General features: G+C 39.3%; 1 protein-coding gene across 5 annotated transcripts in view; it reads left to right on the top strand.

Annotated features, from left to right (window-relative positions):
* Positions 1-12,807, top strand: part of slc44a5a (solute carrier family 44 member 5a) — a 151,484-nt gene that overhangs the window by 117,911 nt on the left and 20,766 nt on the right. For all 5 annotated transcript variants that reach the window (XM_061838550.1, XM_061838548.1, XM_061838547.1 and 2 more), the window contains 7 exons: positions 5,130-5,398; positions 6,423-6,517; positions 6,618-6,721; positions 6,826-6,899; positions 11,168-11,238; positions 11,331-11,419; positions 11,585-11,669. In XM_061838550.1, coding sequence (XP_061694534.1) covers positions 5,130-5,398; positions 6,423-6,517; positions 6,618-6,721; positions 6,826-6,899; positions 11,168-11,238; positions 11,331-11,419; positions 11,585-11,669 — 787 coding nt within the window. The remainder of the gene's footprint in view (positions 1-5,129; positions 5,399-6,422; positions 6,518-6,617; positions 6,722-6,825; positions 6,900-11,167; positions 11,239-11,330; positions 11,420-11,584; positions 11,670-12,807) is intronic.

Below are 12,807 nucleotides of genomic sequence, written 5' to 3'. Positions count from 1 at the left end.
TGAATACATGTGTGGTCATCATTTCTTTAACAGGCAGCAGTTCGAACTGTTCTGATGACTAGATGTTTTTGTTCTTGCTATCTCCTGCTAGGAGTCTGCCACGTTATCTAGAGCAGAGCAAAGCATTTCATTATTGGAAGCAGATGTATGATAATTATGATCACAATTATTCCTACACTTATATAGTTATTGCTCAGTGTGTGCTTGGTCAAAATTGGTCATTTTTAGTTAGTTTGACCTATTACTTTTTCTTTTGATTTATTTATTCTTGTGGAGGGGAAAAAAAGAGTAGTACGTTTCGGGTATGCTAGATTTGCTGTTGCATTATTTATTTATTTTTTGGACAGGTTGGGTGGATGCCACCATTTATGTTTCTTTCCGTTTCTCGCTTGCTTGAATAGTTTTACCACTCCTCCTTAAGGTGGATTGGTGTTAATTCCCCATGTCTGTTTTATTTAGAGTAAGGGATGGGGATGTTTTATAGATTTTCGTTTAGGTTCATGTTGTGTTGTTTAGTTTAAGTTGCACAGACATTATGTTAATCCAAGTCACTGTTTTGTCACTGTTTAATATTGTATTTTGTATGCTTATGGAAAGTACAATTCATAAAATTGTTGATTTGAAGATTACAAGTTGGAATGTCAGGGGTCTTAAAAATCTTAATAAATTGAAACAGGTTATTAATAGAAATTATTGAATGCTAAAGTAGTACTCCTTCAGGAGAGTCATTTAACTGATTCAGAAATCAAAAAGGTTAGAAATAGGTGGCCTGGAAATGTGCTATACGCATCATACAATAATTATGCACGGCGTGTTTTAATTCTTATTCACAAAACTATACCATTACAAATCACTAATACAATTCAGGATCCAGCAGGGCGATATGTGATAATCCAGGGTACTATTTTCTCTCTCGCATTAAATTTGGTATGGGTATATGGTCCAAATGAGAACAATTCTAAATTTTTTGAAGACCTTTTTCTCACAATTTCTGCTTTACATGGGTCAGTTATAATTGGTGGCGACTTTTAATTGCACATTAAATCCTGTGTTGGATCGTACTACAGGTGTAGATCCAAGTAAAGTGAAAACAAGGAAAATTTTAAAACAATATAGTGTTGATTTAAATTTAGTTGAAATTTGGAGATATTTTAACCCTTCTAAAATGGAATTTTCATATTATTCAGGCTCCCAGAAATCTCAATCGCGCATTGATTACTTTTTTGTCTCTCAAAACCTTCTGTCAAATGTTAAAAACTGCTGGTATGACAGTATAGTGATTAGTGACCATGCACCAATATCTATGAATATTCAAATAGACAAACTTTGTCAGTGCCCCTGCAATTGGCAGTTTAAATCTATATGGCTGCAGAATGAGAACTTTGTTTGCTTCATAAAAAGTAAAATTTATTTATTTTTTTAAATTAATACAGATCAAACGTGAGCCTGTACAAGATGGGAAGCATTCAAAGCTTACATTCGAGGAGAAATTGTTGTACAACTTCGAAATCTAAACAACAAAAAGCAGAGATGTGTGATTTAGAGAAGCAAATAAAGAAGTTAGAAAATTATCTAGATCAGGTAGATGATCCACTTAAACATAAAGAATTGCTATTTTTAAGAAGTAAATCTAATAAATTATCTACAGATAAAGTGGCAAAAAGTTTATTATGGCTTAAGCAGCGTTATTACAATCAAGGTCAAAAAGCGAGTAAACTTTTGGCTTGGAGGATGAGGAAATTACAAACAGAACGGGCAATTAATAGCATAAGGACATCTAATGGAGGATTGACTGTTGACCCTTAAGAAATTAATAGTACTTTCAGGGATTTCTATGAACAATTGTATAAATCCGAGATACAACAGACTTTGTTTGAGAGGGATGCATTTCTTGATTCACTTGTATTTATTTGACAGAAGAATAAATTTCTGCTGCCATTCAAAGTATTAACACTAATCGACGGTTTTGTTAAAAAAACGTCAAGGATTTCACAATATTCAAAGAGTTTTGAATATATTACATAAAAAGGCAGAGTGTAAAGACACAGCTTTGCTGTCGTTGGATGCACGTCAGGCTTTTGACAGAATTGAACGGTCATTTTGATTTAATGTTGTACCGCGGTTTGGATTTAGAAATAATTTTCTTAAATGGTTAAAAATTTTATGTACAAACCCTACTGCTAGTATTATCACTCACAGCATTTCTTCTAAACCAATTGTTTTGGAAAGATCCACATGCCAGGGCTGTCCTCTTTCCCCAATGTTGTTCATTTTAGCCTTAGAACCCCTGGCCATGTCGATTCATATGGATAGAGGCTTGATGGGCATCCAAATTGGTGATCAAGATCACAGAATCTCTCTTTATGCTGATGACGTCATTCTCTTTTTGACTAAGTTATCCATGAGCCTTCCAAATTTATTGGAGCAAATTAAAAAGTTTGGTAGTTTCTCAGGTTATGTGATTAATGATACAAAGTCATCCATTTTATTTTTAAGTACTGAAGAGAGACTTAATCCTGTGGTTAAATCACTACTTTTTTGAACGCGAGAGATGGATTTACTTATTAGGGTTCAAAATTTCCCCTGATGTTAACAATATAGTTCAGGTTAATTATGACCCTTTAATCTTGGAGGTACAACAGTTATTAGACAGGTGGATGATTATGCCAATTTCAATGTTGGGACATATAAACATAGTTAAAATGAGCATTTTGCCGAAATGTGTATATTTTTTTCAAATCATACCTCTTCCATTACATGACATCTTTTTCACTAGACTCAACAGAATGCTCCTGAATTTTATTTGGAATAATAAGAAAGACAGATTAAGACTACGGTTGCTTATTATATGCCTTATATTCTGCTGAGAATAGAGTATTAAAACGGCAGACCAAGAATCCATTTTTGAAAAACACTATAGATATCTGGTTTAAATCACATAAACATATAGGGGACACTCCTTTACTTTCACACTTTTCTCCCATATGGGGTAATGCGACTTTTAAAGCTGGAGGAGCAGATGGGGGTTTTACATTATGGGCAAATAATGGTATAAAATCAATAGGTGACCTTCATGTAAATGGTGAAATGCTCACAATCATTCAAATATGTCAAAAATGTTCTATTCCCAATAAGCATTTTTTTCAAATATCTGCAGTTAAAACACTTTATGTCAGCACAAATCAAAAACAGAATGTATGAGCTCCCTTTGTCCAGTTTAGAAGATATTGCCCAGTCAGGTTTGCATGGATGTAAGCAGATATCTATGTTCTATAAGTCTCTATAAGTCTCACATGATACAGAATCAAGTAAAAATAGATTGGAGGCATGGAAACTAGATATTAACGAAAATATTGAAGTAATTGATTGGGAACATGCCTGCCTTAAAGCACAAAACAAACAATAAATAGTAGAATGAGGCTATTACAATACAAATGGCTGATGAGGACTTATGTGACTCCTGTTAAACTTCATCAGTGGACCCCTGACATTCCAGACACGTGTAGTAAGTGCTCTAATGACAAGGGTACTTTATATCATTGTTTATGGGATTGTTGGAAAGTCAAAGATTATTGGAAATCTATTGTTCAGACAATTTCTATAATAGTTGGAATTCAGGTTCCTCATTGCGCAACACTGTGTATCTTAGGTATATATCCCAAGGACCTTGCGGTTAATAAAAAGAAGGCCACGCTTATAGACTTTGGTCTCCTGCAGGCCAGGAAAACAATTGCATTATTTTGGAAAAAAGTGGACATCCCTCCAATAAAATTATGGATGTTGGAAATGGCATCTGTGTTGCACTGGAAAGACTCACGTACATCATGAAAGGAAGAACTCGGGAATTTGCAGACATATGGAGACGCTTAGAAGAGTTTTTGAAAAAAATGTGTTATTTGTGATTTGTGTGCTTTTTCTTTTTTTTGTGTCTGTGCATACTGTGTTTTTTTGTGTTTTTTCTGTTTTTGTTTTACTGGTATTGTGTTGTTTTTGTAAAATTATATAGGAAAAATCTAATAAATATATTGTTGAAAAAAAAAAGACGTCATGGTTTCAAATCATGCCTGGCACGGAAGGTTCCCCTGCTTAAACCAGCACATGTCAAACCCATCTAAAGTTTGCCAATGACCATTTGGACGATACAGAGGACTCTTGGGAGAAGGTTTTGTGGTCATATGAGACCAAAATGGAACTTTTTGGTCATAATTCCACTAACCGTGTTTGGAGGAAGACGAATGTTGAGATCCATCCAAGAACACCATCCCTACTGTGAAGCATGGGGTGGTAGCTTCATTATTTGGGGGTGTTTTTCTTCACATGGGGCAGGGCGACTGCACTGTATTAAGGAGAGGATGACCGCGGCCATGCATTGGGAGCTTTTGGGAAACAACCTCTTTTCCTCAGTCAGAGCATCGAAGATGGGTTTTAGCTGGGTCTTTCAACATGACAATGACCCAAAGCACATAGACAGGAAAACCAAGGAGTGGCTCCTTAAGAAGCATATTAGGGTTCTGCCGTGGCCAAGCTAGTCTCCAGACTTAAACCCAATAGAAAATCTTTGGAGGGAGCTGAAACTCTGTGTTTCTCAGGGACAGCCCAGAAACCTGTCTGATTGAGAGAAGATCTGTGTGGAGGAGTGGGCCAAAATCCCTCCTGCAGTGTGTGCAAACCTGGTGAACAACTACAGGAATTGTTTGACCTCTGTGATTGCAAACAAAGGCTACTGCACCAAATATTAACATTGTTTTTTTTCAGGTGTTCAAATACTTATTTGCAGCTGTATCACACAAATAAATCCTTAAAAAAAATCACGCATTGTGATTTCTGGATTTTTTTCTTTTTAGATTATCTCTTTCACAGTGGACATGGACCTCCGATGAAAATTTCAGACACCTCCATGATTTCTAAGTGGGAGAACTTGCAATATAGCAGGGTGTTCAAATACTTATTTACTTTACTGTATGTTATGAACTTGCAGTGTGTAGTTGACTTGTATTTTTTCCCTTGTGAATGAGAATGTTATATTCATGCAGAATTGAAATGTGCTTATTAAAACATCACAGAAACATCCTGTTTTTTAATTTTTTTAATTGGTGTTAATGATTTCTTGTCATTCCCTCACATTGCAGACTTTCAACAGAAGCAATATTTCCAAAGAAACATCCTGTCTGGGTTCTCAGTGCCTGTTTGCATTCTATGGCGGAGAGACGCCCTACCACTGTTATAAGTTCCTGCTACAGATTTCCAACTTGCTGATATTTCTCTGGCTGGTTAACTTCATCTTGGCCCTGCAGCAATGCACTCTTGCTGGAACATTTTCATGCTACTACTGGGCCAAGAGAAAGCCTGAGGATCTATCTCCCTGTCCGATACTTTCATCCTTCAAACGAGCAATTAGGTTGGATTAATGATAAAGATTTTGAAACTTTTTGAAATTACTTGGGCCTTTGGGCTGGGGTTGGGGTTTGTTCCTTTTGTGAAGTGTAGGCAAAAAGACACATGAACTAATGCACAGGCAATAAAGAAAGCCACAACTACACCAAATTCTCAAAAAACATGATATTGCAAAAAGACCAAAACAAAAAAAAAAGGGTGTTTGGAAAGCAGGATCAGAAATCAGTGTCCAAATAAAAGCGAGAGACTAGGAAAATGAAGAAGACACGGATTGGTGGTGTATTACATATGACATTGACAAGATGGTTTCAAATTTACCACATGAAATTAAAGACAGAAATGAGACAAGAACAAGATACAAGTGGGCGGAGAGAGATCACGGGCTGATACAAGAGAAGCGAAACTGACAAGACCTGATGGAGTTATGACGGGTAGACAGGAAAGGCATGAAGGGGTAGACCACAATAATGACAATAGGTTGGAGGTAGGAAGCGCAGTAAATGAGAAATGGGAAAAAAATTCCACAATTCTATTTTCTGTGGCATGGGTGAATGTTACCATTGAAAAACAGAAATAAGACAAAATCATCTTTATACATTTTATTTTTATTTGCAGCAAAGTGTCTAGGTTCCAATGCAGTGTCACCCATTCAAATATTGAAGAAAATCTGTTTGTACTCTCTTACTGGTTAGATCGCTGCTCTGGACGAGGTACAAGACCAGGGACTATTGTTACTCCTCTGACTGAAAAATTGCATCAATTAAGAATGCCATTGTTACTTCTGTTTTCCAAGCAAAACAGATTTGTTGGATTGCAAACATTTAGCTCAGAAATCAAATGTAATAATCTGTCCATGGAATTCTTGCTTTTTTCTGACCACAGTGTTAGCAACTAAATTCCATTCCCTGCTAATATAATTACCCCCACAACCCCCCCCCCCTCTTTTTTTTCAACTTGTTAAACCAAATGAAATTGTATGAGAACTGTAGCAGTTACTAACTGTTGTAACCCTTCTGTAATTTCTTCAGGTATCACACAGGGTCTTTGGCATTTGGAGCTCTTATTCTCTCGGCTGTCCAGATTCTCCAGATCATACTGAAATACCTGGAGAAGAAACTAAAAGGTTTACATATCACACACAATGCCAGTTTGATACTAGCTAATGCAGATAGTACAAGTTTTCTTCTGTTTGTACCTCAATCATCATAGTTGTGTATTTATAGGGATTGACAACAGCCTCTCCAGGTTTATACTGTGTTGCCTTACATGCTGTTTCTGGTGTTTGGAAAAATGTATTCGCTACATGAATCAAAACGCTTACATAATGGTCAGTTTCATAGATTTTGTGTTTGCACATCTTTAGTTTATTCAACAGATCTGGATAATGCTACCATTGGAAACATACAATTTTTGTAATATATTTTCCACTAGGTGGCAATCTATGGCAAGAACCTCTGTAAATCAGGTCAACAGGCATTCTTCCTTCTCATGAGGAACACAGTCAGGTCAGTAACATTAGCGTAACTCTGATTGAGGCAGTATGAGTACACATCTCATTCAGTGACAGTGTGAAGGGAGATTGTATGGATGTCTGTCTTGATATCTTCCCTGCAACTGACTTCTCCATGTCCAGGCTGTATTCTGCCTTTTGCCAAAGTCAGCTGTCATAGCCTCCTCCTGGCCATGATCCTAAACAGGATAAGTGGGAAATATAATGGATGGATGAATTGATGGATGAATGGATGAATGGGTGTGCTCGACAGTTATTTGAATTGAAAGTAGTAGAGAGGTGATTGTAGATACTTTTTACTCAACTTACTTTTGATGTGTTTTGTCAATTATTATATCCTCTCATTGGTAACTTGTAACATAACCGTTATTTCTACCTATAATGGTAAAAACAACCCAGCAGTGTCTGCAGTCATCAGTGCGAACAAGGCTTTGAATGTCAATGTGATCTATGCCATGACAGTTAAAGTGCCTGACTTTTGGCAGCAAAACTAATACCTGTGGGTCCTAAAGTTGTTTGGATCCTACCTGGATGAAAGGTGCTACAGTGAAGAAAACAAGTATTTAAACACTCTGCTACATTGCAAGTTCTCCAGCGTTGAATTTATGGAGGGGTCTGAAATTTTCATCATCTGTGCATGTCCATTGTGAGAGAGATAACCTAAAAAGAAAAATCCAGAAATCACAATGAATGATTTTTTTTAACAATTTTTTTGTGTGATACAGCTGAAAATAAGTGTTTGAACACCTGAGAAAACCAATGTTAATATTTCGTACAGTAGCCTTTGTCTGCAATTACAGAGGTCAAACGTTTCCTGTAGTTGTTCACCAGGTTTGCACTCATTGTAGGAGGGATGTTGGCCCAGTCCTCCATACAGATCTTCTCTAGATCAAACAGGTTACTGGGCTGTTGCTGAGAAACACAGAGTTCAGGTTCCTCCAAAGTTTTTCTATTGGGATTAGGTCTGGAGACGGGCTAGGCCCCGCCAGAACCTTGATTTTTTTCTTGCAGAGCCACTGCTTGATTTTCAAGCCTGTGTACTCCGGGTCATTGTCATGTTGAAAGACCCAGCCACGACCCATTTTCAATGCTCTGACTGAGGGAAAGAGGTTGTTCCCCAAAATCTCCCAATACACGGCCGCGGTCATGCTCTCCTTAATACAGTGCAGTCATCCTTTCCCATGTGCAGAAAAACTCCCCTAAAGCATAATGCTACCACCCCCATGCTTCACAGTAGGGATTGTCTTCTTGGGATGGAAATCATCATTCATCTTCCTCCAAGCATAGTTAGTGGAATTATGACCAAAATGTTCAATTTTTGTCTCATCTGACAACAAAACTTTCTCCCATGACTCCTTTGTATTATCAAAATGCTCATTGGCAAACTTAAGAGGGGCCTTGACATGTGTTGGTTTAAACAGGGGAACCTTCCGTGCCATGCATGATTTCAAACCATGACGTCCTAGAGTATTACCAACAGTCACCTTGGAAACGGTGGTCCCATTTCTTTTCAGGTCATTGACCAAGTCCTGTCGTGTAGTCCTGGTCTGATTCCTTTCTAAGAAACATTGAAACCCCACGTGGTGATATCCTGAAGTCCACAATCATTTCTACAGTCTTTAGAATATTCAATGCCAGGTTGTGTTGGCCACACCAAAGCTTCAATCTCTCCACTTCCTGTCAATACGCAAACTCGTCGCCAACTTTGATGAAGCCGATGACTGTGATGTCACCTGTGAACTTCAGGAGTTTGACATTGGGTGCCTCGAGGTGCAGTCGTTTGTGAAGAGTGAGAAGAGCAGAGGGGAGAAGACACAACAGTGGGGTGCCCCGATGCTGATAGTGCGCTTGTGATGAGGTGGTGTCCCTCAGCCTCAATGTGTTCTGCCCATCAGAAATATGTAGATCCACCAGGAAATGGCAGCTGAGACACCTTCCGCCAGCTCTTCCAACCATTTGACCCGTTTCTTCACTCACTTACCACGCTCACCATTGCTCTTGATTGATAAGCCCATGTATTTGAAGTGTGCCACCTTTTTTTATCTCTTCTCCCTGGAGCCTCACTCTTCCCCATCCGTCCATCTTATTTATGCACATATATTCTCTTTGCCTTTGGCTAATCTCCATTCCTCTCCATTCCATTGCATGTGTCCATTTTTCGAATTGTTCCTCCATCTCATCCCTACTATTACTGCAGATCATAAGATCATCTGTGTACATCATGGTCCAAGGGTTTTTCACTCTAACCTTACCTGTCAGCCTATCCATTCCTACAGCAAACAAAAGGGCCTCAGAGCTGATCCCTGATGCAGTCCTACCTCCACTTTAAATTATAATGTCGCACCAAAGGCACAAAGACTTCTGTCCTGAGTCTAGACTCGACTACTCTTTCCCATATCTTCATTGTTTGGCTCATCAACTTTATTCCTCTATCATTCCCACAGCTCTGCACATTGCTTTTGTTCTTAAAAATGTCGTCCACACAGGACGTAAGAACATGCAAACTCCACACAGGTGGCTCCGGGATTGCACCGTCAGAACTGTGACGCCAACACTTTCCAGCTGAGCTACCGTGCCGCCTATTTAATATTTATATAAGTATTTGAACCCCTGAGAAAATCAATGTTAATATTTCATACAGTAGCCTTTGTTTGCAATTACAGAGGTCTAACGTTTCTTGTAGTTGTTCACCAGGTTTGCACACATTGCAGGAGGGATTTTGGCCCACTCCTCCACACAGATCTTCTCTAGATCGGACAGCTTTCTGGGCTGTCGCTGAGAAACACAGAGTTTCAGCTCCCTCCAAAGATTTTCTATTGGGTTTAGGTCTGGAGACTGACTAGGCCACGCCAGAACCTTGATTTGTTTCTTATGAAGCCACTCCTTGCTTTTCCTGGCTGTGTGCTCCAGGTCATTGTCATGTTGAAAGACCCAGCCTCGACCCATCTTCAATGCTCTGACTGAGGGAAAGAAGTTGTTCCACAAAATCTCACAATACATGGCCGCGGTCATGCTCTCCTTAATACAGTGCAGTCGTCCTGTACCATGTGCAGAAAAACACCCCCTAATCATGATGCTACCACCCCCATGCTTCACAGTAGGGATGGAACTCATCATTCATTGTCTTCCAAACACAGTTAGTGGAATTATGACCAAAAAGTTCCATTTTGGTCTCATCTGACCACAAAACATTTTTCTAAGACTCCTCTGTATCATCCAAATGGTCATTGGCAAATTTAAGACGGGCCTTGACATGTGCCGGTTTAAGCAAGGCAACCTTCCGTCCCATGCATGATTTCAAACCATGACGTCTTAGAGTATTACCAACAGTCACCTTGGAAACGGTGGTCCCAGCTCTTTTCAGGTCATTGACCAAGTCCTGTGATGTAGTTCTGGGCTGATTCCTCACCTTTCTAAGGATCATTGAGACCCCACAAGGTGATATCTTGTTTGGGGCTCAACTCCGATTGAGATTGACCATCATGTTTAGCTTCTTCCATTTTCTAATGATTGCTCCAACAGTGGACCTTTTTTTCAACAAGCTGCTTGGCAATTTCTTTGTACCCCTTTCCAGCCGTCTGGAGTTGTACAATTAGGTCTCTGGTGTCTTTGGACAGCTCTTTGGTCTTGGCCATGTTACAGTACTGACCTCACACAGGTGCACCTGATTAAGGATAATACGTGGACTGGAGGTGAACTTTTAAAGCCGGAATAACAAGTCCTCGAGGGTCAGAATTCTAGCTGACAGACAGGTGTTCAAATACTTATTTGCAGCTGTATGACACATATAATTTTTTTAAAAAATCATACATTGTGATTTCTGGATTTTTCTTTTTAGATTATCTTTCTCACAGTGGACATGCACCTACGATGAAAATTTCGGACCCCTCCATGATTTCCAAGTGGGAGAAGTTGCAATATAGCAGGGTTTTAAAATACTTTTGCAATATTAATTGGACACTCTAAATTGCCCCTAGGTGTGATTGTGAGTGCGACCATTTTCTCTCTCCATGTGCCCCGCAATTGGTTGGCAACCAGTTCAGGGTGTACCCTGCCTCCTGCCAGATGACAGCTGGGATCGGCTCCAGCCCTACCGCGATTCTTGTGAGAATAAGCAGCTTAGAAAATGGATGCATGGACGGATGCCTACACACATCAATATATGTTTGTATGTGTGTATATTTGTGGGTTATTTAAATAAAGAAGTATGTTCAGTCATACAAATGCTCGACAGCCTTTCTATCTTTCATCTGTCTTCTACAGGGTAGCAATTGTGGACAGATTGATTGATTTTCTCTTGTTTTTTGGGAAAGTCATGATATCAGGAGGAGTTGGTAAGTAAGAATTAACGTTTTCAGAGCAGTTACAGTTTCATGTTTCATGTGGAGCATAACACAAACACCCAATTTGTCTTCCTATGTTTCAGGTGTGTTAGCATTACTCTTTTTTTCAGGGAAAATCCCTCTTCTCCAAGAGCAAGTACCCTTTCTCAGCTACTGTGCGGTTCCTATCATGGTATTACAAATACACAGATCTCTAACTGCATTGAGCGATGCACTGAATCAGTTCTCTGGTTTTTAGATTTCATTCCACTTTCATGATTTTGTTCCATGTTACAGCTTTTGCCTTTTTCAAAGCTCATAAAAACATGAAGTGATTATTAATTTTTGTCTGTAACAGACAATTTTGGTGGGTGCCTACTTTATCGCTCACGGTTTCTTCAGTGTTTACGCCACGTGTGTTGACACATTTGTCCTCTGCTTCTGTGAGTACCTTACTTTTATATTCAACTATTCTTAATTCACTTATCCATCTTTTTTTAAAACCACTTATCCCGTTGGTCGTAAGAGCCTTGCTGGAGCCTATGCTAGCTGACCTTTGTTGATTAATCACAGGGCAGTTGCAAATGGCAGCCATTCCTTCTCACATCGACGCCCATCTCCTATTCAATTAAGCTAATATAGATTTTTTTAGACCGTTGACATGCAACAAGGGTGACGGGTGGTGCTTACACCACACAACTATCCTCTGGTTCTTTATTGAGGGTGAGTATCACTTAATAGACCACACTCAAAATAATAGACATTTACATTTCATGGTGGCCAACTGTACAGAAGACAAAAATACAAGCTGCCAAACAGTCAATGCACAAATTTCAGGAGTGCTCTTTGGAGTCAAATAAACATACCAACAAGAAATCCACAAAGCCTTCTTGAGGCCCTTACGTGCTCATTTTACATTGGATGGCCTCAATCAAGTTTTGGTAGACATCACCATCCAGTCCGTGGTTGGCCTTAGCTCGAAGAAGAAGGGTAAAACAGCCAGCAAGCTACACCACAACAATTACCTTGGCTCTTTATCTGGATTAACCACAGACTTGGGCAAGCGTGTGTAAATTGGAAAATTAATAACTTTTAGCCGAAGTTCTAGCTTTTGCCACTTCCTTCTTTCAGCTTACGTCACACCATTTCATATCTCCTCCAACCTGCGTTCAGGCGGGGAACTCCTACTTTAAGAAATGTCGCATTTCCATGACAAGTTCCTCAATGGCTTGGCACAGGCCTGCTCTGGTCTTCCTTGGGCTAGCTTTCCTTTCCTTTTCATTACCAAGAAAAAGGTGGAGGAATTGGGGCAGGATCAGGAAGAACATCACACATTTGTTTCTTGGTGCGCGTTCTATCTCTGAATTTTATCAGTCAATATTGAAAAAAAATCTGGACTCCTCTTCAGGCGAGAACTGAACACAAGCTGCCATATTCTGCGCTCGTGGTCGAACACAACTAGACCAGACCATCGTGTAGGTTTCCACACCTGCACATTGAATGATTGCGGAATTGGACCCCTTCCACAGCGAGCCTGTACAGGCGTTTGATTCAGTTTATTCAGTGTACGGTATTGTACTT

The sequence above is a fragment of the Syngnathoides biaculeatus genome, chromosome 13, assembly GCF_019802595.1.
Source record: "Syngnathoides biaculeatus isolate LvHL_M chromosome 13, ASM1980259v1, whole genome shotgun sequence".
Taxonomy (NCBI): domain Eukaryota; kingdom Metazoa; phylum Chordata; class Actinopteri; order Syngnathiformes; family Syngnathidae; genus Syngnathoides; species Syngnathoides biaculeatus.
This window is presented reverse-complemented; position numbering and strand designations above follow the sequence as displayed.